Source organism: Archocentrus centrarchus, unplaced genomic scaffold, assembly GCF_007364275.1.
Source record: "Archocentrus centrarchus isolate MPI-CPG fArcCen1 unplaced genomic scaffold, fArcCen1 scaffold_30_ctg1, whole genome shotgun sequence".
Taxonomy (NCBI): domain Eukaryota; kingdom Metazoa; phylum Chordata; class Actinopteri; order Cichliformes; family Cichlidae; genus Archocentrus; species Archocentrus centrarchus.
In genome coordinates, this window is record NW_022060259.1 from 2430346 (window position 1) to 2457045 (window position 26700).

The 26700-nt window shown below is 41.5% G+C and overlaps 2 protein-coding genes across 5 annotated transcripts in view; both read right to left on the reverse strand.

Annotated features, from left to right (window-relative positions):
• slc4a5b (solute carrier family 4 member 5b) overlaps positions 1-610 on the reverse strand; it is a 60393-nt gene extending 59783 nt beyond the window's left edge. The window contains exon 1 of the mRNA XM_030723969.1: positions 479-610. The gene's annotated coding sequence lies outside the window, so the exon portion shown is untranslated. The remainder of the gene's footprint in view (positions 1-478) is intronic.
• A 3961-nt stretch (positions 611-4571) lies between these two features.
• Positions 4572-26344, reverse strand: scarb1 (scavenger receptor class B, member 1). Of its 4 annotated transcripts, none has more exons than XM_030724058.1 (12): positions 24211-24549; positions 23403-23563; positions 19119-19260; positions 18829-19032; positions 18432-18527; positions 18243-18358; positions 17736-17902; positions 16838-16956; positions 11868-11941; positions 11662-11713; positions 10954-11100; positions 4572-5445 (listed from the first exon to the last, which is right to left on the reverse strand). In XM_030724058.1, exons 1-12 carry the CDS (start codon positions 24328-24330, stop codon positions 5353-5355), a joined length of 1491 nt encoding a protein of 496 aa, XP_030579918.1. In that variant the 5' UTR covers positions 24331-24549; the 3' UTR covers positions 4572-5352. The 4 variants fall into 4 exon arrangements, with proteins under 4 accessions (XP_030579918.1, XP_030579919.1, XP_030579916.1 ...); XM_030724059.1 differs by lacking the exon at positions 4572-5445 and adding an exon at positions 5473-6654; XM_030724056.1 differs by lacking the exons at positions 4572-5445; positions 24211-24549 and adding exons at positions 7145-7320; positions 26111-26344.
• Between the last annotated feature and the right edge of the window lie 356 nt (positions 26345-26700).

Genomic DNA, 26700 nt, shown 5'->3' on the forward strand with positions numbered 1-26700 from the left:
AAGTATACAGATGCAGTGTTAGCATAGAGCCAACAGTATAACGCTCCTGTATTTACAGCCTGGAGCTAAACATACAGCGAGCTTCAGAGGTCTCAGAGAAATGCTCTACTCCGCCTCTCACCGATGTTTTCACGTATAAGGTTAAGTATCATTTATTTTTAGCAAGTAACATTCCAAAACACTGATTATACTTCTTATTTAGCCAAGTAGCCAGCACTAGTGGAGTGATCCAAAATGAAAATATCACTGAAAGAGTCTGTATCCTTCTAAGAAAAATAAAATCTAAAGTAATGACTAACTTTGCAATTTTTCTTAGTTTTTTCCTCCTGAAAACAAACCTTGTGTGATTCTCATTTTATATTCAACCTACTCAGTGTTACATTTAAAATAATTCTAAAAAATAAATAAACTATTAATTCAATAGCAAAATACACTAAAAAGTATAAAATTTTGGCAAAGATGCTTTTTAATGACTTACCTGTTGTGACAGATGAAGCTGAGACTACCGATTTGAAGAAGTTTATGGAATTTCTTTATAGAATAAAGTTTATTACTATCAAGAATGCCAAAATTTTCTGTGCTGTTCTGAATGCAGCCTACGAAGCTAAATGCTGCAACTGCATACAAACAGACTGCAAATGAATGCACAAATGATCTGAGTATTGACAATTGGATGTGGTGTGTGTGTGTGTGTGTGTGTGTGTGTGTGTGTGTGTGTGTGTGTGTGTGTGTGTGTGTGTGTGTGTGTGTGCATGCCCAGTAGGATGAGAGGCATCTGCTTTGCTACTTTAATGGGGACCAGCATGCACAGCGGCCTGTTGGAGACTTGGTCTGTTTCACCTAATGTGGACATAAAATCTCTCACTGGGATCTTTCCTCCGTACCTGCTGTTTCTGTGGTATTATTTTAGAAAGCAGGGCCTTCATTTTTATTATCGATCCATCTATCCATCAACATATCCATCCATCCATACATACATACCCACCCACCCGGGGCCGGGTCGAAAGGGCAGCAGCCTGAGCAGAGAAGCCCAGACTTCCCTCTCCCCAGTCACTTCTACCAGCTCATCCAGAGGGACCCCAAGGCTTTCCCGGTAGGACATGCCTGGAACACCTCACCCAAGAGGCACCCAGGAGGCATCTTAATCAGATGCCCGAGCCACCTCAACTGGCTCCTTTCAGTGTGGAGGAGCAGCGGCTCTACTCTGAGCTCTTCCCAAATGGCTGCACTCCTCACCCCATCTCTAAGGGAGAGGCCAGCCACCCTTTGGAGGAAGCTCATTTCTGCCGCTTGTGTTCACGATCTCATTCTTTCGGTGAACACCCAAGACAGGTAACCAAGACAGCAGCACTACGTGCTAAATGTGTCAAATATTAAGGACACACATGAACATCAACAGGGAGAAACAAAGAAAAACATGAACTCTGAAACTCAATAAATTCTACAATAAACTCCCAATAAACTTCAGCATCAGTGAGGTAGATTAACAACACCTACATGTGGTGTTGTTCAAAAACTAAATCTTTGAAGGAGTCAAAGCTCAAATCCAGCTGCATCCTGATGTTCTCACCACCTGAAGCTGCTTCTATTTTGGAGCTAGCTTGTTAGATGCTCACTAATTAGACTTGCAGGGTCTTTGCAGCCTCTGCACACAACCTACGGAAGTGTCCGACTTCATGTCCGCATTTATGCTTGTGTAGCTGGATTATGTGTGTTCAATACCTTACGGTATTGAATATATGTGGTGCCGGCTAGGACTTTTTTTGGTCCTCGCTCTTTGTGCTCAGTTTTTTGGCTGCAAACATATTTGTGCCTGTTTTTTCACTTTCTTCATTCCCTCACGTCCGTTCCGACAGCAGTCTCCCTCCAGGAATTTGCTGACATTTGTGAGTCCTTATATTGATGCTTTGATTATTAGTCCTGATTGTTATTCTCTAACTGATAAAGTAGCCGGACAGGCGGACAGGGTAATCACAAAGTTGCCCGACGAGTACATGTAGTCACATTTGTCCAGAGGTGAACTCTATTATCTATAATTTCAGCTAGTTTTAGTTAGTTTTTTAAGCTCACAATACAGTTTTAGTTAGTTGTCATTTTTCCTTTTAATTGTAGTTTTTATTTCTTTCAGTTAACGAAGATGTTTTTTCAATTTCAGTTTTCGTTATTTCGTTTGTTTTTGTTAACTATAATAACCCTGCTGCAGACACAGCCCAATCCATCTGTAAATCTCCTGCTGTCGATCTCCTGTGCCCCGGGATACTTAAACTCCACCTGGGCCAGGAGAGGGCACTCCACCCTTTTCCAGCTGAGGACCATGGCCTCAGAATTAGAGGTGCTTATTCTTATGCCAGCCACTACAAACGTACTGTAGCTGCGAACCTTCCGCTGTGATCTGGAGGCCACCACCTGATGAAGCCAGCAGGACCGCATCATCTGCAAAGAGCAGAGATGAGATTCTGAGGCCACCAAGGCAGAAGCCATCCACCTCCTGGCTACGCCTAGAAATTCTGTCCATAAAAATTATGAACAGAATTGGTGACAAAATTAGCCCTGGCAGAGTCCAACACAGGAAAACGAGTCCGACTTACTACTGGCTAAACGGACCATGTTCTTGTTGCAGTTGTACAGCGACGGAATGGCCCACAAAAACAGTCCCAACAACCCATATTCCAGGAGGACCTCCCACAGGATACCCCGAGGGACACGGTCGAATGCCTTCTCCAAGTCCAGGAAGCACACAGAGACTGGTTGGGCAAACTCCCACGCACACGAAAAACACCCTTGAGAGGATAAAGAGCTGGTTCAGCGTTCCACGACCAGGACGAAAACCGCATTGTTCCTCTTGAATCCAAGGTTTGACAAACAGACGGACCCTCCTTTCCAGCACCCTGGTATAGACCTTACCGGGGAGGCTAGGAGTGTGATCCCCGAAGGCTGGAGCACACCCTCCGGTCTCCCTTCTTCAAAATGGGGACCAGAACCCCAGTCTGCCAATCCAGTGGCACCACCCCAGATCTCCACGCGATGTTGCAGAGGCGTGTCAACCAAGACAGCCCTACAGCATCCAGAGCCTTCAGGAACTCAGGGTGAATCTTGTCCACCAAAGGGGCCCTGCCACCAAGGAGTTGTTTAACCACCTCAGTGACCTCACCTCCAGTAATGGGCGAGTCATTCGACTCATTCCCAGACTCCAATTCCACTACAGAAGGTGTGACAGTGTGGTTAAGGAGGTCCTCAAAGTATTCTTTCCACCGCCTGATGATACCCTCAGTTGAAGTCAGCAGCAATCCTCCCGCACTATAAACGTTGCGAGTGGAGCACCACTTTCCCTTCCTGAGCTGCCTGATGGTTTGCTAGAATCGCTTCAATGCCATCTGAAAGTCTTTTTCCATGGCCTCTCCAAACTTCTCAAACCCCCAAGTTTGTGCTTCAGCCACAGCCCAAGCTGCTTGGCCTGTCGGTACCCGTCAGCTGCCTCTGGAATCCCACAGGATAACAAGGCTAATAAGACTCTTTCTTCAGCTTGATGGCTCCCTTCACTTCCGTTTACCACCATCTGGTTTGGGGATTACCACCACGATTAACACCAACCATCTTGCAGCCACAGCTCTGAGCAGCAGCCTCAACAATGGCGGTGCGGAACATGATCCATTTGGACTCAATGTCCTCAACCTCCCTCAGAATGCTGTTCAAGTTCTACTGGAGGTGGGAGTTGAAGATCCCACAAACTGGGGCTTCTGCCAGCTTCCTTCCCGACCATCTGATCCAACTCATCATCAGGTGGTGATCAACTTCACACACTAGCTCATGCTCCTTTCCCACCAAAGAGGTGACATTCCATGTCCCAATAGCCAGTCTCGATAGTCGGGGATCGGTCCACTAGGGCCTCCACCTCACACACACTCCATCCAACCGCTATGACACCTCCTGTAGGTGGTGAGCCCTTCAACAGGGCATCTGTAGCTCAGGAGGTACAGAAGGGTATCTATCAATCAGAAGATTGGTGGATTGATCACAGGCTGCTCCAGTCTCCATGCAAAAGTACTCATGGGCAAGATTTTGAACCCCCGACTTTCGGATGCATTCATTGGTGTGAATGTTGGAAGCATGTAGAAAAAACTGCTCGGTTCTGGTGTACGGCCTGCCTGCTGGATTGTCTCTGACAGTCTTCAGTAGAAATGAATCAAATCCCAAAATGTAATCTGACTATAAATAAAATTTATAATTAAACTTATTTGTAACATGGTTATCTTCTTGATTCTCTGATTTACCACCTTTTTTCTTACAGCTTCAGGCCATTTTTCCCCTTGTCCAAAAAGGACATTAGACTGAGGATGGTTGATGTAATGAAAAGGCTTATTAGCTGTGATTAATGAAATCTGGGCTTGTACATCATTAGACCAGTTTGTTTTTGCTTTGGTAAGAACTTTTTTCAGCTGCTAAATCTGATCAAGTTTTTGCTTCAACTGGATTAACAGAAGTCTAATAAATCTGATGACCTGTTTTTTTCTGGCTTTTGAATTTTTTGAGAGGGCTATATATTACAGTGAGCAGTGGAGATGGAGACATACTGGAGATACTGCTTTTATTTTTATTGCACAAAAGGACAGAGCAGGATGGCAAAGTGCAAACTGCATCCAGGACAGAAACAACTTGGCACTAAAACTGCATTATTCACGTACATAACGAGTTTTACAGAGGACAGTGGTATCCAAACAGGAGTGCATCAGCTCTGCTCAACTCACTGACTGTCAGAGGAATCACTGACAGCTTGAGCATCAACAATAATTCAACTTCTCTCCATAATCCTCAGTGCATATAATAAAAAAAACAGGATCTGAAGGTTATAAGTGTAGTAGAGAAATGCTTACAGGTACACCTGTAAGCACACACCTGTAAACGCTGCACACCTGGCAGTTCAAGGTTCCCTTGTTGGTAATACAGAAACATTTCTTCAAGTTACAGTTTAAATAATCACAACAATAACTGCTGATACATGAAATAATACAATTATAAACTGTTTCATGTCAAACGTGGTGATGATCCAATACAGAGAAAAGAAGGATCAACAGGTCATAAACAGAGAAAATCCCATTTTTGGAAGCTTATTTAAAAATTACAGTGGCTTTCATAACTCTTCATAAACAGTTTGAATCCCTGCAGCCTCAACACAATCACAATAAAATGAGTCCTTGGCTTAGAGTTTCATAAACCTCATACTATAGGAAAATATAGCATTAATGCTTCACTTCTTAATTTCTATATAAATACACACAATGAGCAAAAGCACCTCTGACAGTGTTTGAGTTTAGCGATACGTGGAGGATGCTGGTCACACCAGGTGGGATTATGTCAGTCAGAGTCGTCTTGTAGGAGACGGTCGTTCTCTTCAGCCGAAGCGCGTTTGGTTGCGTCTGGCTGGGCGTTGCCATCACATTTATTAGTCTACGTGAGGAAAAAAACAACAAGGTTATCAGGAGAACATGAGCTCATCATATAATAACTGGGCAGGAAACATTTTGAAGCCTGAAAATTTCAATCAAAGCTTATGTGATGAAATACTTCATGTTGATCCATTAACATCAAAGATGTTTAGGGTCCAAAATAGTTCAGAAAGTATCAAATACTGTTTGTAAATCCTGTTTCATTAATCCATTTCTACCTACAAAATAAATATTTAATGGACGTTTTAACCTAAATTTTATTCCATGAAGCAGCAATGACTGATTGGACTCCTCTGCAGCCACAGATGCAGAGGATTAAAACACCATCTAACAATGATGAGCATGAAGACTCATTTATGGAAAAAGGTCAAACATCAACATTATAACAGGAGTCCCTGGAGAGAAAGTCAATCATGGTGTCAATGAAAATAAGTCTGTTGACATTTTGAATTTTTCCTCATGAACAAATTCCAGGAAAAATTCAAATATTTATCACATCCTTCAAGCAAGTACTGACAGGGACTCATCATTAACTTGGTAACAACAGGTAGACATTGGAACATATGATATAAATGCAGCAAATGAAGAGAACGGCTGTAACTTTGTTAAAAAGGAGGAATCTGTAGAATTTTAATTCTTTTAATGAATAAATACACGTTAGGCAGGGAGCAGGCTTAGAGAGCCACAGCTGATTGTTTTCAGTAACAAATGAAAACACACGGTAACAAAACAGCCACTAAAGACGTCTGCGCTCCATCATGTGGGGTCCTTCACCTGGTCCATAACACGGGACACCGTCAGCATGTCTGTGGAAAATCTGAAGGCGCGTACACACTGGAAGGGATTCGCTCATTCATTTGAATTCAGGCTCCGGTTGCCTAGGTGACCCTCTATTTACCAGCAGGTCATTTGTCAATCAATGGTATTCTTTATTCTCATTGGTAAGTTTATCACAGGTCCCGCCCACTTCACGTCAGCTGTCATTTCACCGTATTTGCTTGAAATCCTTCAGATTTTCCGGTCTGCGGTTCGGATCACTTCCAGAGTGTACGTGGCTTTGGAAAGAAATCCGGTTCATACGCAGACGCTCAACTTTAGATCAATAACTGTAAACGAGTCTGTCAGAAAGATGAAAAAATGAGGCATCTGCTCATCTTTGAACTCTAAATCAATGCTTCTGAAACGCCTCGAGCAGCAACGCTTTAACGGCCTGTGGAGGAAAACAAAAGCATATCAGGAGCAAAGCAGCAGGTCTGAGATCAGCTCAATGCAGACCCCCCCCATGGTGACAGAAATGCTCACGGCCGTGTCTCAGGCTCATTCCACAAGCACACTGAGGTTAGTGTTCCACAGGAAAACATTATTCCGACTGGAAGCCAGAATAATGTCGGTATCTCCGTTTCACAACCTTTTTTTAGACCCATTAGTAATAAATTATTTTTATATTCATTTAAACTTCTGCAAATTGTTATTTTATTTTACAATTAAATTATAATCATGTTTACCATTCATTAGTAATGATACACTCTGTGTGACTTTAGTAATATAAAAGCATAATTTCAGTGTATTTATATAGATACACAGTTAGCCCTCCATACTTTAATTAAACTACAAACTTGCCAAATTTAGATTTTCAGTAAATTTTTAGCTGAACATGTTTTTTTCTCAGACTCTTTTGAACAAATCTTAATGGAAAGTTATCATCACCATAATTTCTACATTGAGGGCAAACCTGGTTTAAAAACTAATAAAGCAGACACAGGAAGTTGCCCTTGAACATAATTATCAGGTTTGTGTGTGCGCCTGCATGTGTGCACCCACCTGAAATAATGACACTTTTCTTCTGTGAGCCTTTTACCGGCTCTTTCTGGACGGCCTAAAAAAAACGACCAAACTGCCTTTAAAATCATCCGATCCGAAATTTCGAAGAGGAAATGTTACTGATGGGATTTGGAGTCATTTTTAGATTCTTTGGGATTGTGTAGTGAGATACTGCAAGTGTTCATGCAGGGAGTCATTAAGGTGATCATTTCTCCATGCAGTTAATCAATCAGGACATGCAATCAGTTAATTTAGGCTTTTTGACATGATTATGATTAACATGGAGGCTGCCTGCTTGTTTACGTCGAGCATTATTTTTCTACACAGTGAAATGAAAAAATTCAAATCGTAATTTTAACAAAAAATGTGATTTTCATTATTTACTATTTGGGGGAAAAAAAAAATAGGTTGTAACATCAAAAACATTAAAAACTATTCACAGCTGCACCATGAAAGTGCACAGTTAACCGATCACATTCAAAATAAACGTGTTTTTATCCTTAGAGACCGAAAGCAGAAAATCAACAATTTCAGAACAAAAACCACAAAATTTTCTTCAGTTCTGATTTAAAAAGACTCCTTTAAAAATGAAATTGATCTCCACAGTTTGAATCAAATGATCATTTGGTGAAATGAATCGGATATGAATGACTAAGTTTTACAAACCCCAACATTCTCCATAACTGTGGAGTTCACTGAAATATGTCTAGGAGACCGCTGATGCTGCAAAAAAGAAAAATCCCTTTTAATTATGATATTAAAAATGTGCTAACACTCACTTTAAACCATTTCACTGAAATCTGAACTTCTGAGCAGCACTTGAGCTCATCCTGCATCAGCTCATAAACACAGCACAGGGCTGCAGTGGTCAACAGCCTGAACGTGAATCTTCATCAGCTCTGATTTGTTGGTTTACGTTGATGCTGTGTAACAACATAAACCATTTCACAACAAATCTGATACAACGACAACGAGTCGCTGATGAGCTCAAGTATGGAGTAACCCAGACGAGGTACTGTGGTCTATCGATATTTCTTCCAACAATTTGCCTCAGGAGACCCTACCAGAGACAAACTACCCCCCCCAACAACACAGCTCTTAGGATCACTACGAGGATCTCCTCCCAGATCTCGAGCAGGGAATCGCTGAGCTCCTTGATAGCCTGAGCTGCAACCCGGCAGCATCAGATAAACTGGCACAACGTCCCAGAGGTGTTCTATTGGATTTAGGTTAGGCGAGTGTGGGGGCCAGTCAGTGGTCTCAATTCCTTCATCCTCCAGGAACTGCCTGCATACTCTCACCACATGAGGCCGGGCATCGTCATGTCACAGGAAGAACCTGGACACACTGCATCAGCGTAGGGTCTGACTGTGGGTCCGAGGATTTCATCCTGATACCTGACGGCAGTCAGGGTGCTGCTGCCTAGCCTGCAGAGATCTGTGTGTCCCTTCATGGATCTGCCTCACTGACCCACCACCAAACAGCTCATACTGAATGATGTTATAGGTAGCATAACGTTCTCCACGGCTTCTCCAGACCCATTTATGTCTGTCACATGTGCTCAGGGTGAACCTGCTCTCATCTGAAAAGCACAGGGCACCAGTGATGGACCTGCTGATTCTGGTATTCTATGGTAAATGCTGATCAGGCTCCACGGTTCCAGGCAGTGAGCACAGCACCCACTGGAGAACATCAAGCCCTGAAGCCACCCTCATGAAGTCTGTTTCTGATTGTTTGCTCAGAGACATTCACACCAGGGGCTGCTGGAGGTCATTTTGTAGCTCTGCAGTGCTCACCCTGTTCCTCCTGCACAAAGGAGCAGATCGCGGTCCTGCTGATGGGTTAAGGACCTTCTACGGTCCTGTCCAGCTCTCCTAGAGTAACTGCCTCTCTCCTGGAATCTCCTCCGTGCTCTTAAGACTATGCTAAGACACAGCAAACCTTCTGCCAATGGCACGTATTGATGTGCCATCCTGGAGGAGTTGGACTACCTGTGCAGCCTCTGTAGGGTCCAGATATGACCTCATGCTACCAGCAGTGACAGTGACCGTAGTTAAATACAAAACTAGTGAAAAACAGTCAGAAAAGGTGAGGAGGGAAAAACGTGAGTGTCCTCCACCTGTAAAACCATTCCTGTTTTTTTTTTTTTTGGGGGAAGGGGGGGGGGGGTCCTCATTGTTGCCCCGCTGGTGCACTTGTTGGATGAACTCCAAAACAGCTGAAACCGATTAACAAGCCCCCCCCCCCCCCCCCCCCCCCCTTCACTTTCCAGAGTAGTATTCCAGAAGTTTAACTGACGCGATTTTCCCATTTTCTCTTCAGCAGGTTCGCTCTAATGCTAACACCACTACTACTACTACTACTACTACTACTACTACCACCACCTTCAGATAATTAGCCTAGCTTGTGTGTAATTGTATGCTAACCACCTCCTGACTGTAGCTTCATGTGTGGCACAAGACAATCCTCACCTTCTCATCTAATCTAACACAAGATATTAAAAAAAATATGCAAGCAAAAACAGCGACTATGTACAAAAAAATACCTTCAAACGTGAGCTGTGAGCTTCAGAGGAAGCTAACAGACATCACTGAGATCAGCACAGGTGTGCTGATCAGCTCAGAACAAAGAACCATAAGACAAATGAACGATGTACAACACGACGACTCAGCACTTTTTTCCTTATCTTTGCTGATAAGCACTACAGTGAACTGTGTCACAGCTAATTAAGCCATAACTGATAACATTTTACATGATATCAGTGTGAAGATGAACAGACAGGAATAGCACTGATGTGAGGAAGGTCGCCACAGTGATATGGAAACAGGGACAAATGTTGATCCAGTCAATCAAAGAGGGGTTAGAGGTCAAGCTCATGACTCTGTCACATGAATACATGTCAGAAAAGGAGCAGCAGCGAATGCATGAAAGTGTTCAAGGTAATTATTACTTTAAGGCCACTACAATACCATAGTAAGTGTAATAATATAAATGTAACACTGAGTTATTGTGGCTCAGTCCCACATGTTCACTCGGGTATCTGATGTGGATTAATGAGCCAATGAAAATAATCCTTAACTGTTACCATTTCCTCCATGTGATCCACATCTGTTTCAGGAAGCTGTGTAATTACTTGGCCTCCACCTGCAGCTGCTTACAGGTATGATCGCTCAGAGGAGCCGAGTGCTGAGACACTAATCTTATCAGATTTGACAGCTTTCATTAAAAATAAACACTAAAATTGATTTGAATGAATTCATGAGTGATGATGGTTATCAAGGAACAGCTGATGATCAGGCTGCCACTGATTAGCACAACACAAAGTGTTAATAAACTACAATATATATATATTCTGAGAATGTGCTTTACTTATTCACTGACTTTATTTAACTTATTTAGTCATTTACTCGCCCAAGTATTCATTTTTTATTCTTTATTAATTTGTTTCACTGTCCTTATGCCAATTTACTAATTTACTTGGTTATTAAATTACTCATTTCTGTTTATGTACTTCCTTCTTAACTCGTTTACTGACTAATTTAGTGATTTGAACCCTGACCCTTCAGTGCACTCTCTCCTGCTGCTTTTTTTCCATCCGTGCTGGGCAGAGCATGAAAAAGTACAACATGCTACATGCAGTTAAACCGCACGATGACATGCTGCTGTGAATCCTGTGAGGAAGCTTTACCTTCACTCTGTGATACACCAAGGCGGCGATGAGTATGGTTGCCAGACCGAGGCCTATGAGGGTGTACTGTATGCATTCCATAGCAGCAGGAAGGACCACCAAGTTTGTGCGGAACGTATCGAGGATGGGGCCGTCGATATATCCGCTCTGAGGAGGACAGAGAAATGTTACACACAGAGTCACTGTGTCCCTGCGGGTGGTGTAAGGCCTCCACCCACAGTGTACAAACCACTTGTGACCTTTTAAGAAGTAATGTGGGAAAAATGTTTGGATTTCCTCAGATTTATGTAAGAAAATTAAAATAAAACCAGTGTCAACTCTAGAGTATGAAAAGTATGAAAAGTACAAATTAAATATGACTTGACTTTGAACAACACTCCACCCTGAAAGTCTGAGATACCAAACTGTTAACAGGTTTAAATTAACAAGTTAAAATTGCTTAGCATAATTATTAATTAGCAGGAAAGCCAGGACCTGTTGGTATTCCAAAAAATGGATTCCTAATATTGGAATGCCCTCTTGTGGGCAGAATGCACAAAAGCCACACGCTCAGTGACATTAACAATGCACAGGCTCTAATAAGAAGTTACATTCTAGCAATAAAAATGTGAATCAAATTTAGACATTAAACAATAAGGACTGAATGAATGGGATTATTCTCAGACTTCACATTAACGTGCTTCTATCAGAAAACAGGTAAAAACATACCTCCTCAAACCAGATCATTGGCATCACCACTTCAGAAATCTTGCCAGTTTCTCTAAAAGAGGACACGGACAAACACCAAGGTCACACCGCAAATATTAGAAAGGCAGGAAACGTCCAAGAGCCTTTCATATTTAATGATGACTACATATCAAACAATACACGAAAATATTTACGGTGTGATTACAGTTAAGGGAATAGTTTCGTACGTAATTCCTGAAACTTTTTTCATGTAGAGGTTGAGCTGCAGGCGGATGGAGACGTTCAGAGGAACACCCGTTTGCTGTGAGACAACACAAACATACAGATGTCAACACTGGGGGGGGGGGTGATTAGACCTCAAACACAATGCATTCAAATCTCGATCTAACCATTAAAAACATATTCCCATATTATTATTATCATCAAGAACAAACTATAAAAGGAAGAAACCCTCCTGTGTTGTTCATGTGCAGGATGAGTCCCATGACTGCAGTTTCTATTATTTATTACTGTTCATTTTTAATCTCCATCAAACGGCCTCAGTTACATGTGTTACTGTAACCTCTGAAGCTCTGAGTGTGGGTTAGTTTATGAAGCACTACAGGACTTTATGTTTGGTAACTTCAGGCAAGGAAGTGAAAGCAACCATTTATTATGTGAACCCACACGTGGGCCGAGCACAGAGAACCGCCTTTATGCTCCTCATCAGAGGGGAAAAATATGGTTTGCTACACTGAAACATCCACAGATACACACAAACTGAACAGCAGCTAAAAGAACTGACCTCAATACTGCCAGCAGACTGCAGTCAGGTTTGAAAACACTGCGTTAAGTATAATTAAGTACACTGCTCAAAAAAATAAAGGGAACACTCAAATAACACATCCTAGATCTGAATGAATGAAATATTCTCATTGAATACTTTGTTCTGTACAAAGCTGAATGTGCTGACAACAAAAATCACACAAAAATCATCAATGGAAATCAAATTTATTAACCAATGGAGGCCTGGATTTGGAGTCACACACAAACTTAAAGTGGAAAAACACACTACATGTCACGGCTTGGTGTTGCAGGCAGGGCAGAGAGGACCTCAGAGCAGGACGTGACACGAGAGCTGAATAATACTTAACGTTTATTGAAACCAAAAGCACAAAACTGGACAGAGGCCAGCCACACAACAACCAAATACTTGAAAAGCACTTGAAAACTCAAAACACTCAGCACGAACGTTACCTAAACGTAGATAGACTTAGGACCCGACAAAGACAGGAGCAGGCAATAAATATACAAGGGTAATGAGGGGAGTAACAACAGGTGAGAAAACAGCTGACTATAATCACACAGACGAGACAGGGGGAAGCAAAACTAAACACGACACACAGGGAACACGAGACTGTCAAAATAAAACAGGAACTGACTAAACATAACAGACGCAGACCTAACGCTGAAAACTTGACCAGGAGAACATGCACAAAAACAACAAGGGAAACTAAACAACATACTCAAACAACGATATAACTATAAGAAACACTCTGAAAATACAACAAGAAAACTACACAAAAGAAACTCAAAACGCTGGGCCACCGGCCCAGGACCATGACACTACAGGCTGATCCAACTTTGGTGTAATGTCCTCAAAATGAGGCTCAGTATTGTGTGTGGCCTCCACGTGCCTGTATGACCTCCCTACAACGCCTGGGCATGCTACTGATGAGGTGGCGGACGGTCTCCTGAGGGATCTCCTCCCAGACCTGGACTAAAGCATCCGCCAACTCCTGGACAGTCTGTGGTGCAACGTGACGTTGGTGGATGGAGCGAGACATGATGTCCCAGATGTGCTCAATCAGATTCAGGTCTGGGGAACGGGCGGGTCAGTCCATAGCTTCAATGCCTTCATCTTGCAGGAACTGCTGACACACTCCAGCCACATGAGGTCTAGCATTGTCCTGCATTAGGAGGAACCCAGGGCCAACCGCACCAGCATATGGTCTCACAAGGGGTCTGAGGATCTCATCTCGGTACCTAATGGCAGTCATGCTACCTCTGGCGAGCACATGGAGGGCTGTGCGGCCCTCCAAAGAAATGCCACCCCACACCATTACTGACCCACTGCCAAACCGGTCATGCTGAAGGATGTTGTAGGCAGCAGATCGCTCTCCACGGCATCTCCAGACTCTGTCACGTCTGTCACATGTGCTCAGTGTGAACCTGCTTTCATCTGTGAAGAGCACAGGGCGCCAGTGGCAAATTTGCCAATCCTGGTGTTCTCTGGCAAATGCCAAGTGTCCTGCACGGTGTTGGGCTGTGAGCACAACCCCCATCTGTGGACGTCGGGCCCTCATACCATCCTCATGGAGTCGGTTTCTAACCGTTTGTGCAGACACATGCACATTTGTGGCCTGCTGGAGGTCATTTTGCAGGGCTCTGGCAGTGCTCCTCCTGTTCCTCCTTGCACAAAGGCGGAGGTAGCGGTCCTGCTGCTGGGTTTTTGCCCTCCTGCGGCCTCCTCCACATCTCCTGGTGTACTGGCCTGACTCCTGGTAGCGCCTCCAGCCTCTGGACACTACGCTGACAGACACAGCAAACCTTCTTGCCACAGCTCGCATTGATGTGCCATCCTGGATGAGCTGCACTACCTGAGCCACTTGTGTGGGTTGTAGAGTCCGTCTCATGCTACCATGAGTGTGAAAACACCACCAACATTCAAAAGTGACCAAAACATCAGCCAGAAAGCATAGGTACTGAGAAGTGGTCTGTAGTCCCCACCTGCAGAAGCACTCCTTTATTGAGTGTCTTGCTAATTGCCAATAATTTCCACCTGTTGTCTATTCCATTTGCACAACAGCATGTGAAATTGATTGTCAATCAGTGTTGCTTCCTCAGTGGACAGTTTGATTTCACAGAAGTTTGATTTACTTAGAGTTATATTGTGTTGTTTAAGTGTTCCCTTTATTTTTTTTGAGCAGTGTATATAGTTGTTTTATTATTAAAACTGTCCTTAGACAATATTTTACAGCACTGCTTCTGCTGGGTGGGCATCTCCCACCTGTCTGTGCAGCTAAAAGCTATTTCATGTGTTCAGATGTTTTAATGCTCTGACGTTATAAACACACTGCTGTTAGACTTTGAGAGTTTACCAAGCTGTCAAAAAAATCTATTGAACATAATTCTGTCATCTTTCACTGATCTGCTGCTTCAGGAGATTTTAGCTCCATGTGTCCACACTGCAAAGCTTACAGATGTCTGACTCTGATAAAGAGTCACTTCAGGCTGAAGGCAGCAGGAAGAGGACAGCTGAGGGGAGATAACAGGAATGCAGCCGATGGCACTGCTAAAGCTATGTTTCATAAGCCCTGTGCCTCCAGCAGACTGCCGTACTGAGTGACATTATATTTGTAAAAATACCACACAACAAAAATGTAAATGTAGCGATATGAAAATTTCTTAATGGCAAAAACTGGCATCTTAGGTTCCAAGGAGAAAACTAAAAGATGAAGCCAGTTGTCTTCACTTGTTATTTAAAAAGCCATAAAATCCCAAACGCCTTAATTATTAACTTCAGTGTGAATGTTGTCCTGCTGACATCCATTGAACCATCTTGTGATCTTTAATCTGCACAGCAGAAACTGTTTCAGTATCAATACCGACTTTTTATTGGAGTCATAGATTAACAACCCACAAACAGCAATTATGCAGCAATAGCCCAATTTCCAATTAGCTTATTATGATTGACTGTATAAGGCGTGTAGGAACAAACTGCACCAGTTTGAACGAGCTCGTAAAAAGGCAATATAATATTTATACAACAAAGCTTTTTATAACTCATGTTGACCTTAATGCCGTTAAACAATTTAAATGTAGAACGTCCTGCACATTTGTTCACAATGAATCAAATCAAATATGATTTCCAATAATCTCTTTAATCAGCAATGAGCCTGAAACATATTTATGGAGAGATATGCTTGAAGACCTTTTTAACCACTGAGGTATTTCTGATGAGTAACAGAGTGCAGCGACGTCTCTGATCACAGTGTTACCACAATCAGCACATTTCATTTACGTGCTCATTTCTCACTGAAACTGATGATTTTTCATGTTCTTCCAATCAGCTTGTTTATATAGCGGTTCGTGTTTATTCATGAACATATTTAGTGAATCAGTTTTTCAGAGCTGCTCTTGTGTAATGTTTGTATATGTATCGAACCACTGCCAGCTTTGCCCTTAAATAACACTAACTGTAGGTGGCTCAGTAACCTGCAGCTATGGTTTAGATTATAGTGCAGCACTCTCTTCACTCTTTGTTCATCTAAAAATGAATTTATATAAACTCAAAGTGTCATTTCTTTTTCTGCCATTTGCAGCATCTCAGCTGAACGCATGGATGCCAAACACCAGCCAGTTATTTCTCCACAACACTTAATGAAGTGTTATTATTAACCTGATAGGCTTGCTGGAGTTGACTCAGTCTTACAAGTTTTAGTTTGTGCATCAGAAAATATTTCTTTATCAATCATGATTTTTTTTATTGAAGCAAGAGAAATGTTGTAACAACCTTTAACAACTGCAATTATGGAGAAATAGCCCAATTTCCAATTACCTTATCACAGCGAGCGTTATCACTGCGGGGGAGTTTCTCACAGGCAGAGTTGCATAAGCAACGACACATGGCAGTATATAACACAGTACACAGGGTACTGCATTATTGTACAGCAATAAAACTACATATCATCAGGAAAATTTCCCGACTTTACCATCCAGAAAAATAAACATTAACTTAAACCTCATCCGCTCAGCTCGCCTCTTCATTGCTACTTTGTCTTCGCGATAACTGAATGACTGCAATCAGATAACACTACTAACATTTAGTGTTTCAGTGCAGCAAAGCAGTAACAGCTGGATGTAAGCTGTGAACGCAGGATCCAGCATGCACCCACACTCCGCCACAACAACAAACTGTTACAGGTGAAACACCAAAATCCTCCTACAGTGAAAGTAGGAGAAGATGAGATGATTGTTATTCTGCCTTCTATAATCTGTTTTTAAAATCCTGTTTTGGCAGCAGCAGATTTGATTTTTTGATTAATGTCCTTGAGATGAATTTTTAAAACTTGTCCAATTACTGCATATCCTGCTCATATGTTTAGCAGTGTGTGTGTGTGTGTGTGTGTGTGTGTGTGTGTGTGTGTGCGCTCACTGGGTGGATGTCTATGAAGAGGCCATGCTGCTCCTCAGTGGGATGAAGACCCTGCACGTAGTCCAGCAGCACAGGGTCAGCATTAAAGAAGTGAGGATGAGAGATGAAGACTGGAGAGTCTGTGAATGTACAGAGAGGCAGATTAATAAACTGGACACTCAGACCTGATCATTGTCAGAAGAAAAGTTTTTCTCTTAAGCCATTTAACACTGACCTACAGATCATTCACTTCTAAAAAGGAATGAAACTGTTGTATCTACACATAAGACAGCTTAGCTAAGAACCCATTTAAATTGTATCTTTAGGAATTTTGTTAGCAGCAGCCTGTTGAAAAACATCACTTGATTACATTTCTGGACAAAAGAAAAAGTGTCCGACTTAAAGAGGAAGATGTGGAACAGATGAACATCTGAAAGTCACATTCTTAAGGAACAGGAAAGAATGCAGCAGAGACCTGACACAGGATCTGAGAGCTCCATCTGAACCTTCAGTTCTTCCATCTGTTTGCTGAAGCCTCAGCAGAAAGGGCGGCCATTCTAAAGTGGAAGAAAAGGCTGAGGTATGCCACATCACACAAGAGCCGGACTGAATCAGTGGGTCTCTGGAGCGATGAATCAACAGGCCGGACCTCAACATCAGTGAAACCGTGTCAGAGAATGAAGAAAGAGGCAGCAACAAGCAAAGAAGAGCTTTGAACGTCCTTCAAGAAGACCGGAGAGCTGCTCCTGCAGCTGCCTCGGAGGGTTTTCACATCCCATTTTTCTAGCTAAATAAAATTAACTGGTGGCAGCTCAAGACTTTTGCACAGTACTGTAAGAGCCATTTTGTGACATTTTTAATAAGCTGTGGAAAAGCTGTGAGAATGAATATTTCTGTTTCAATGATCATCAATACTCACTGTGGCGACATGTGCTAACGTTGAGCAGGCCGGACTGTCTGCAGGGGCAGAAGCCTTCATTGGGAGTGTAATCGGTCCCATTGGCAAACAGGGTCTTGGGTGCAACGTATCGATACAGAGGGATGCCCAGCATCTCTCCAGGACGCTGATAAACCAGCTCCAGAGATCTGCACAGAGTGAAAAGCAACACTGGGGGAGGCAGAATCAGGGAAAAAGTAAATGAGCTGGTTCTTATATAGAGCTTTTATACAGCACGTTTGCATTCATCCATTAATGCCAGCACTTCTTCTACACCTCAGTGCTTTACATCTATCACACACTCACACTCTGATGAAAACATCTGGAACAACTCGGGGTTCAGGATCTTGCCCAAGGATACTTTGTCTTGCAGACTGAAGCAGCCAGGAATCGAACCACCAACCTTCCAATTAGAAGATGACCTGATCTACCTCCTGTGCCACAGCCACCCCCTACACCCTATCAGTATAACCCTACAAAGCAGTGTACCTGCAGGCGTCAGGGCTGTAGAAAGGTAACGTGCTCTCTTTTGTCATGAAAGGAGGCCACATCTGCCCAGCTGTTCCATTGATCATGTTAGCCTGAGGAGTCCTCCAGTACGTCAGCTGTCAGAGACAGAGGCCAGTTCAAGTATGAAGAAAGAAACACAATGAAAAAAATCATCTGCAGACATCTCACCTCCGTCAGACCGTTCCAGGAGTCCACCTCATGCACCTTCCTGATGTTGTCTTTTCCAGTGAAAACAGTGAACAGGCCAGTGTTTGAATTGTTGAACTAAAGAAAGCGTTAAGAGACAGCGGTCTTTATCAAATCAGGCCCGACAGGAGGAAAAACTGGACTTCTTGAAGAGTAAAGGTCTGTTCTGGTCTTTAAAGGGAACTTCGACTCATTCCCAGCTCCAGTTTTTTCCACTTCAGGACTAATGTTGCACGAGTGACTGAAATAAACCAGTTTCTCTGGTTGTGACCTGATTCATTTTTATGCTGTATGAACATATAGCATGGTTACGTAAATCATCTGCCATCAAATATAAACTAACTCTTTATAAACATAATGAACCATTTCTAAAACTTACTTCTGTGAAGAGGCCAAACTTCCCTGTCGAGGGCAGCATTCCTGGCACGTACTGATTTAGAAAATCCACCAGTTCGCTGTCATAACCCCACATCAGCTCCCCTACAGTCTTGGTCAGGAAGGGGCCCTCTTTGAAAGATTTAAAGGTGGCACTGATCAATAGACGCACAACGTAGGGCAAGTTTTCCAACATCACTGCTGCGCCCTAAAAATGACACAAAGCACAGGCCGTGAAAAGGAAACGACTGAACCGAGGAATTCATGAGACCTACGGAGGCAGGAACGTCTTACCAGCACCAACATGTTTGGAATGGTGACAACATCAGACTCGTTCCCGACAGACATGGAGGGCTCAAAGTAGTACTGTCTGTATTCCAGGTAGGACACGGTATCGTTGGGATGGAACGTGATGTTGTCCTTCTGACAGTGTTTTCTGGAAGGGAGAAAATGTGCAGACACAAAGCCTGATGCTGAGTCAGTTATCCTGACCTGAAGAAGGTCAGACCCTCATGAACTTCATGTTATCTGCTATACTGATAGTTCACAGACAGCAGCTCTGTGCACGGCTGTGCTGGTTACACATCTAACCACCTCAACAACTTCCTTACAGAGCAAACAGGAGCATGGAATTATATTTATGTCACAAATCACATGTGAGAAAAATCATAATATGCAGTTATTCATTCCTCACACACAAATTTAACATGTATTTGTTAATCTGCCAAATTAACTGTCAGCAGTTATTGTTTGATAACTGCAAAGGCAAATATTTACTTTGAACTCCATTTAAAGCTTTGATCCTGTTTAAACTGCAGCAGCGCACACAGAGCGCGCACACAGAGCGCACACACAGAGCGCACACACAGAGCGCGCACACAGAGCGCACACAGAGCGCGCACACAGAGCGCGCACACAGAGCGCGCACACAGAGCGCGCACACAGAGCGCGCACACAGAGCGCGCACACAGAGCGCACACACAGAGCGCACACACAGAGCGCACACACAGAGCGCGTGATATGAATATAATTCCATACAGGAGCTAAAATGAAGGTTTAAAGAGGTCCAGCTGCAATTTAAGATGTTTAAAATGTTTTTGAACATTAAAGCATGTAAACGTATTCTCACAGCATCCCCAGAACAAGAATGACCCCATAGGAAGCAGTTAACCAGCCACTATTAGGCAGCAGCTGACTAATAATAAAATAACATTTATTTTGCTTATTTATGTCAACATACAAGGTCAAAATTAACATCCACATTAAAGACAAATAGATCCAAAAATCCAGGAATAATGTAGAAACATGAAGATTATAACTGATGAGCTGTAGAACCCAAAGAGGCGCAGCACACACCTCCAACTCCATCCTCAGTTCACTGAGCTCTACCAATGAGACGTGCATCGTGTTACAGGTTAAAGCGGCCCTCCCCCTAAAGCGGCCCTCCCCCTAAAGCTGACCTTGGTTTGTGAACACTTTGCTGTAGTTAGCTCTGTACGGTGCAGGAGGCTCAGTCTAATTCATGGACATTTACCACACATTTGTTGTTTAAGGTTAATTAATATCATTAGGAAATGTAAAATAGAGTATTACAATAAGATATTTAATGAAAATAAGGACAATATTAAAGGAACATGGAATATACTAAATAGTATTATTAGAAATAAATCAACCAAAGCTAATTATCCTGATTATTTTACAGAAAATAATATGCCTATTACAAATAGGAATGAGGTGGTTAATAGATTTAATGATTTCTTTGTTAATGTGGGTCCAAGACTGGCCAAGGAAATAAAAAATATACCATCTGAGCAGATTAGTGTAAGGGAGTTTTGTGGACTTAAAAACCCAAATTCAATATTTTTGAAACCGGCAGAAGAAAGACAGATTATTGAAATGGTAACTAAATGTAAAAATAAACTTTCAACAGACTGTGATGATATTGATATGACTGTAGTAAAGGTAATTGATGGAATTATGTCTCCTTTAACATATCTGTGTGATCTGTCATTCAGCACAGGTACATTCCCTGAGAGAATGAAAATAGCTAAAGTTATTCCTTTACACAAAGCTGGTAATATTCATGATTTTACTAACTATAGGCCAGTCTCTTTACTTTCACAATTCTCTAAGATAATGGAGAAATTGTTTGTGGCAAGGCTTGACAAATTCAATGAAAAAAAAAAGCAATATTCTAATGGAAAGTCGATACGATTTTAGATCAGCCAGGTCAACGTCATCGGCAATGATAGAGTTAGTGGAACATATAACGGAATATATACAAAACAGAAAATATGCAGTGGGAATATTCATTGACTTGAAAAAGGCCTTTGATACCATAGATCATAAAATATTAATATATAAAATGGAAAGATATGGAGTGAGAGGGGTAGCAAATAACTGGCTGAAAAGTTATCTTGACAATAGACAGTATGTACAAATTGGTCAGTTCAAATCTTCATGTTTGAATATTACCGGTGATGTTCAACAAGGCTCAGTATTGAGTCCCAAATTGTTTATTATGTATATTAATGACACATGTAGTGACTAATGTTTAGAATTTTGTTGTATTTGCAGATGATACAACTATTTTTTGTTCGGGGGATGATTTGAAACAGCTTTTGGAGGACGTTGGAAAAGAAATTGATAAACTTAAATATTGGAAATTATCTTTAAATTTAACTAATACAAAATTTAAGTTTTTTGGAAATAAAGAAATTAACACAAGTGTAAAGTTGAAAATTAATAATGTACAGATTCAACAAGTTTTTCAACACGTTTCCAGGAGTAATTTTGGATCACAAGTTATGTTGGAAACCCCAAATCAACACGTGTGTAATAAGATGGGAAAAAGTAGAGGGATATGAGGAAAAGCTGGCATATCCTGAATATTAAAACTTTGCACTCTTTACCGTACAATGTTATTGCCATATCTAGAGTATTGTGTTGAAGTTTGTGGTAACACACATAAAAGTTCTCTACAAAAAAAATATGTATAATGCAAAAAAGAGCACTAAGAATAACATAATGTTTGGTGTCAGGAACATACACTTTTCTTTAAATCACAACTTATGAAATTTATGGGTTTAGTAAAATTTAAAACTGCTCAGGTAATATTTAAAGCAAAAAATGTATGCTTCCAAAGAATATTCAGAATTTCTTTAAGAATAGAGGGGAGGTATGATCTGAGAGGGAAAAGTAACTCAGTACATGTGTTCACAGCACTCTTAAAAGTTTGTGTGTATCAGTTTGTGGAGTGTGTTTGTGGAATGGTTTAGATGATGAAATTAAGCAAAGTACAAATAAAAAAAAAAATATAAGGAGTATATAAACTGTGTATAAATATGAATGAGATAGAATGTTTTATTACTGAACTGTAGATACATGTACATTAAGCTCTGATCTACAGAGGACTGAGTAAATTGTATCTACGGATACTTTGATATGGGTAGGTATGTGTAGCCGTACATGCATGTGTCTGTGTATACATACACATATGCATGTTTGGGTAATAATATAACCAGTTTAATTATGAATTTGCATAATGACATAAGGACAGGACTAGATAAGCTACTGCTTCTTAATGCTCCCTTTTCGAACACCTTGAGATTCGTTTACAAAATACGTTGCTGGACATTTTATGTTATTAATGTTTGTTTTGTATCTGTCGTATATGTAAATATATGTACATATGCATATATACATATATGTATGTTTTATTTTCCTAAACTGCTTTTTTTTTCTTTTTAATTTTGATGTTCAAAATAAATAAATAATAAAGTCTGTGGTGGTGTGGCTGCAGGGGACCTGGTGGTGCAGTGGGGTCGGGGGAGGCTTGGCAGGCTGACTGAGCTGGTCAGCACCAACTGATTCTGTCTCTCCAAATCCTGTGTGGGGGTGAGAGCAGAGTTCGGTCCCAGACTGTGGAGATATGAAACTGCCGCTGGCTGCAGAATCTCATCTCGATATCGCTCTGCGGTGAGACTGCACTAATGATGACGAGCCTGATCGGCAGCACCTGGAGGGCCTGAGGCTCATTCCACAGATTCAAGCATGTGAATGTAAAAAGCCTTCATGGGTTTAATGTTGTAAAGCAGCAAGTGCAAAGAGACGGAGCCCTCAGAGGCGGTGAGCTCAGGTGGAGCGAAAGAACTTTTTTAGTGTCCAACAGCAGCGCTCGTTCCTGTAACCACATTATCCCTACAAATGTGGCCCCATTAATGGGAAATATGCAGGCTGCCAAGAAGTAGAGCAATGATAAATTTCCTTCATATTCACAGAAACATGGGGATGCACAGCTTTCTGTCATATAGCACCGCAGACTCACTGTGGGCCAGTCATGATTACAGCTGTGCACATCTGTATCATTCTGAGCCAGGAGAACAGAAAGTAACCGCCATGGCTACGACAAATTATAGAGTACTATGTCATTCATAAAATCATTTTCTTTATTTTTATACAAACAATCATTACAAATAATAATAATTCATAGATTCTTTGTAGCCAACAGTGAAATAAATAAAATTTATAACTGATAGTTATGGTTGAGTGTAAGACCTCAGGAGGGTTAAAGTGTACCTGTACACATAAGGTCCTCTCTGTTCCACCATGGGCTTCTCTCCTTTCAGGATCTCAGCAGGGTTCAGGACATTGAAGAAGTACACGGACATGAAGAACGGCACAGGGATGTCTTTCCACATGGTGTAGGAGACCTCGTTCTTGGGATCGATCACTGTGTTCTGACATGAACGCGAGAAAAGAAAAAACTGAATTATTTTCTAATCATCGAGGCACAACAGAAGCTAAGCAAGGATGGAAGAGGACAGGAGGGTAATAACCAGTATACACACACACACACACACACTTTTGAATACAAATATTACTTAGTATTTTACTTAGTATTGTTTTTTTCTGTATAGAATGAAAAGAAACTTGCTGCCCCACAAATGTAATGCGTACATAAAATTATGGATTAAAAAATGATCCAATTTATAATCAAATAAGTTAATTCTAATGTAGTTCTGAGTGAAATTGTTAGAGTAAAGCTTCCGTGTTTGTTGGTAATGTACCGTGAAGAACTTCGGCCTGCAGTGCTTTATTATATTTTTAATAGAGAAAGAAATAACAGTATCAATTTAGTTCTTTTATCTTTTACTTTGGTAACACTCCGCATGCTTGAGCCGTTACAGAGTGTTTGTCCGGAGTTACATTGTTACCTATTGTGAGGACACGTGTGCAGTGATTAGCTGCTCTGCTTGTTATCACCGTTATCATTTGCTGGTTTGAGGTCCTTTGAAGCTCAGCTGTGATTAAAGGTGAAACTTTGACTCAGCACATGAACGCACAGGTTTGAAACATGCTAAACTGCTTTGTGAGGAGGTCTTACCTTCACTACTTGATCGTCGATGATTACTGGTACCACAAAACACATCAACGTGCCCAAAAGCACCATCAGCACACCTGCCACTATGAATCCAATAGCGACTTTAGTCCCATTAACTGCCATATCGATAAGCTGGCAGTCAGTCTTTGTAGCCCGGTGTAGCTCTCTACTGCGTGTCCGTGGAGATAAACGGAGTTAGCTGAATGAAGACGCCTCCAGCAGGGTCTCAACATGAAAAATAACTTATTTGAAGGTAAACGGTCCTGAGCTCCCTGCGGGTCACTCATCTCCCTGACCGATGTTGCTGACCTGCTTTTTATTGTCGCCTTGTTTGTAGCCTGTTTGACACGCCTCCGCTGTGCCGGGGATTCTGGGACATGGAGTTCCCGCTACTTCTATCCCCAAATGTCCAGATTTAAAAGGCTGGCAGAAGAGCACGCGCCTTATGAAGGAAAATAAAAAGAGCCTACAAAAAATAATGACTAAAAATGATGTAGCTCGCTCTATCTATCTATCTATAGTACATATGTCTATCTATCTAGATAGATAGATAGATAGATAGATAGATAGATAGATAGATAGATAGATAGATAGATAGATAGATAGATAGATAGATAGATCTTAGGCCTTAGGCCTTTTATGATTCCTTCCAAGAGGTCCTTGGACCTTTTGCATATGCTGACATTCTCTTAAGTACTCCAGAAAAGTTCAATTTCAGAGACATTTTCTGTTTACATAGTTTTGTTCTCCATGTGTTCCCCTTCCACGATCCTGCATTGGATAAGTGGCAGAGAACTGATAGACATATATACTGACATGAGATGGATAATGTGTTAGGAACAAAAGGATGCCTACAGAGTGCTCAGTTTAAAGACACCTCAAAAATCAGAGGAAAAAAATGCTGTGCTCATCCTTATCCTCCACGCCTGTCACTGCCTGTCTCCTGGAATCTCCTTCATGCCGTTGAGACTGAGTGCTGGGAGACACAGCAAACCTTCTGGCAGTTGTATGTATTAGTGTGCCATCCTGGAGGAGTTGGACTACCTGTGCAGCCTGTGTAAGTTCCAGGTATGGCCTCAGGCTACCAGCAGTGACACTGACCCTCGTTAAATGCAAAACTAGTGAAAAACAGTCAGAAAAGATGAGGAGGGGAAACTGTAAGCGTCCTCCACCTGTGAAACCTTTCCTGTTTGGGGGTGTCTCGTTGTTGCTCCTCACCTGTTAATTTCATGAACACCAAAGCAGCTGAAGCTAATCAGCAGCCCCTCTGATACTTACTGACCACATCACAGACATCACTGACTGATGATGAACTCTGATTAGAAAGGCTTCTTTTATTTCTTTATTTTATTTTGTTTATTAGTGTACCATCCATTAATAATACTTAATTACTGTAATTGTGTAACTTATTCTAAAAATGTGCATTATGTACAATTGGAAATTCTTTGATCATATTTATACAAATACTTATATAGTATTTCTATAATGGTGTATTCATACTAGTAGTCCCTACTATTAGCATCCTTCAGGTCTACTTGGGCTTTTCTAGTTCACTGACCAATCACAGGATTTTTACAAGCCAAGAGCCAAACTATATTTTATGTAATTTAAATTTTAATGACACATTGTTGAATACTTTTTAAAAATACTATATTAATTGTAGTAAACATAGACTACATATGCAAATGCCTGACACAATACATTTATAGTCAAGTGCTCTTTGTAGGTAATGAGCTGTTGAGGCACTCCGTATACAGCGAGATGGTTTCTACTGAGTTTGATTCTTTTATGTGGAAAACTAACAGAAAAACAGACTGTTATATTCCTTAAAAGGAAGGAAACAAACAGAGCACCCTGGTTATGAAACTCACATCATTAGCATTCAAATTATGATTGCACTTACCTTTACTATTTGGCTGTTTATTACTGTTTGTCCCACAAGTGCAGAAATTGCTCCAAAAATCAGTGTCAGACTGCCTGCAACTATAAATCCAACAGCTACTTTGGATTTATTGATGGCCATAGTTGTTAATTGGTACTGATCACTGTGGTCTGATAATAGAAAAAGACTGGTTTGCTCCTTTTGCCTCTGAGTCTGAGAGCCAACAGCCCGGGTGAGTGTGCAGTGTTTTAAAGTGCAGCCGCAGGGAGGGATGGATCCAGTGGAAACAGCAGTTTATACTCAGCACACCCTGCCCCTCCTTTCAGACCACTGCAAATATGCATGTAAAAGAAGGTCATCAGTTATTGGTTACTCAAACTCGAGCTGAGCATTTTTGCTGTTGCTATCTTAGCCTTTTGAGCATGTATGTGAAGAGCAAGGAGCAGTTCTGAATCTGATGCTGTTTAGGCGTGTCAGGTCTGTGGTTAGGCATATTCTGTTTTAGCCTCTTTTTTGACTCTATACAGAATCAGTCAAAGGTCTGGACACACCTTCAATGGTATTTCACTATTTTAAAAGTGTCTGCATTGTAGATTAATACTGAAGTCATC

Bases quoted from the DNA above. Each gene is read 5' to 3' on its own strand.
- scarb1 (XM_030724056.1), bottom strand. From the start codon at position 26,230: ATGGCCATCAATAAATCCAAAGTAGCTGTTGGATTTATAGTTGCAGGC. The intron at 19,033-19,118 runs GTAAGACGTTCC...TGTCATTTTTAG, and splicing joins TTCCAAACATGTTGGTGCTG to GGCGCAGCAGTGATGTTGGA. The intron at 17,903-18,242 runs GTACACTGCTTT...CACTCTGTGCAG, and splicing joins TACAGCCCTGACGCCTGCAG to ATCTCTGGAGCTGGTTTATC.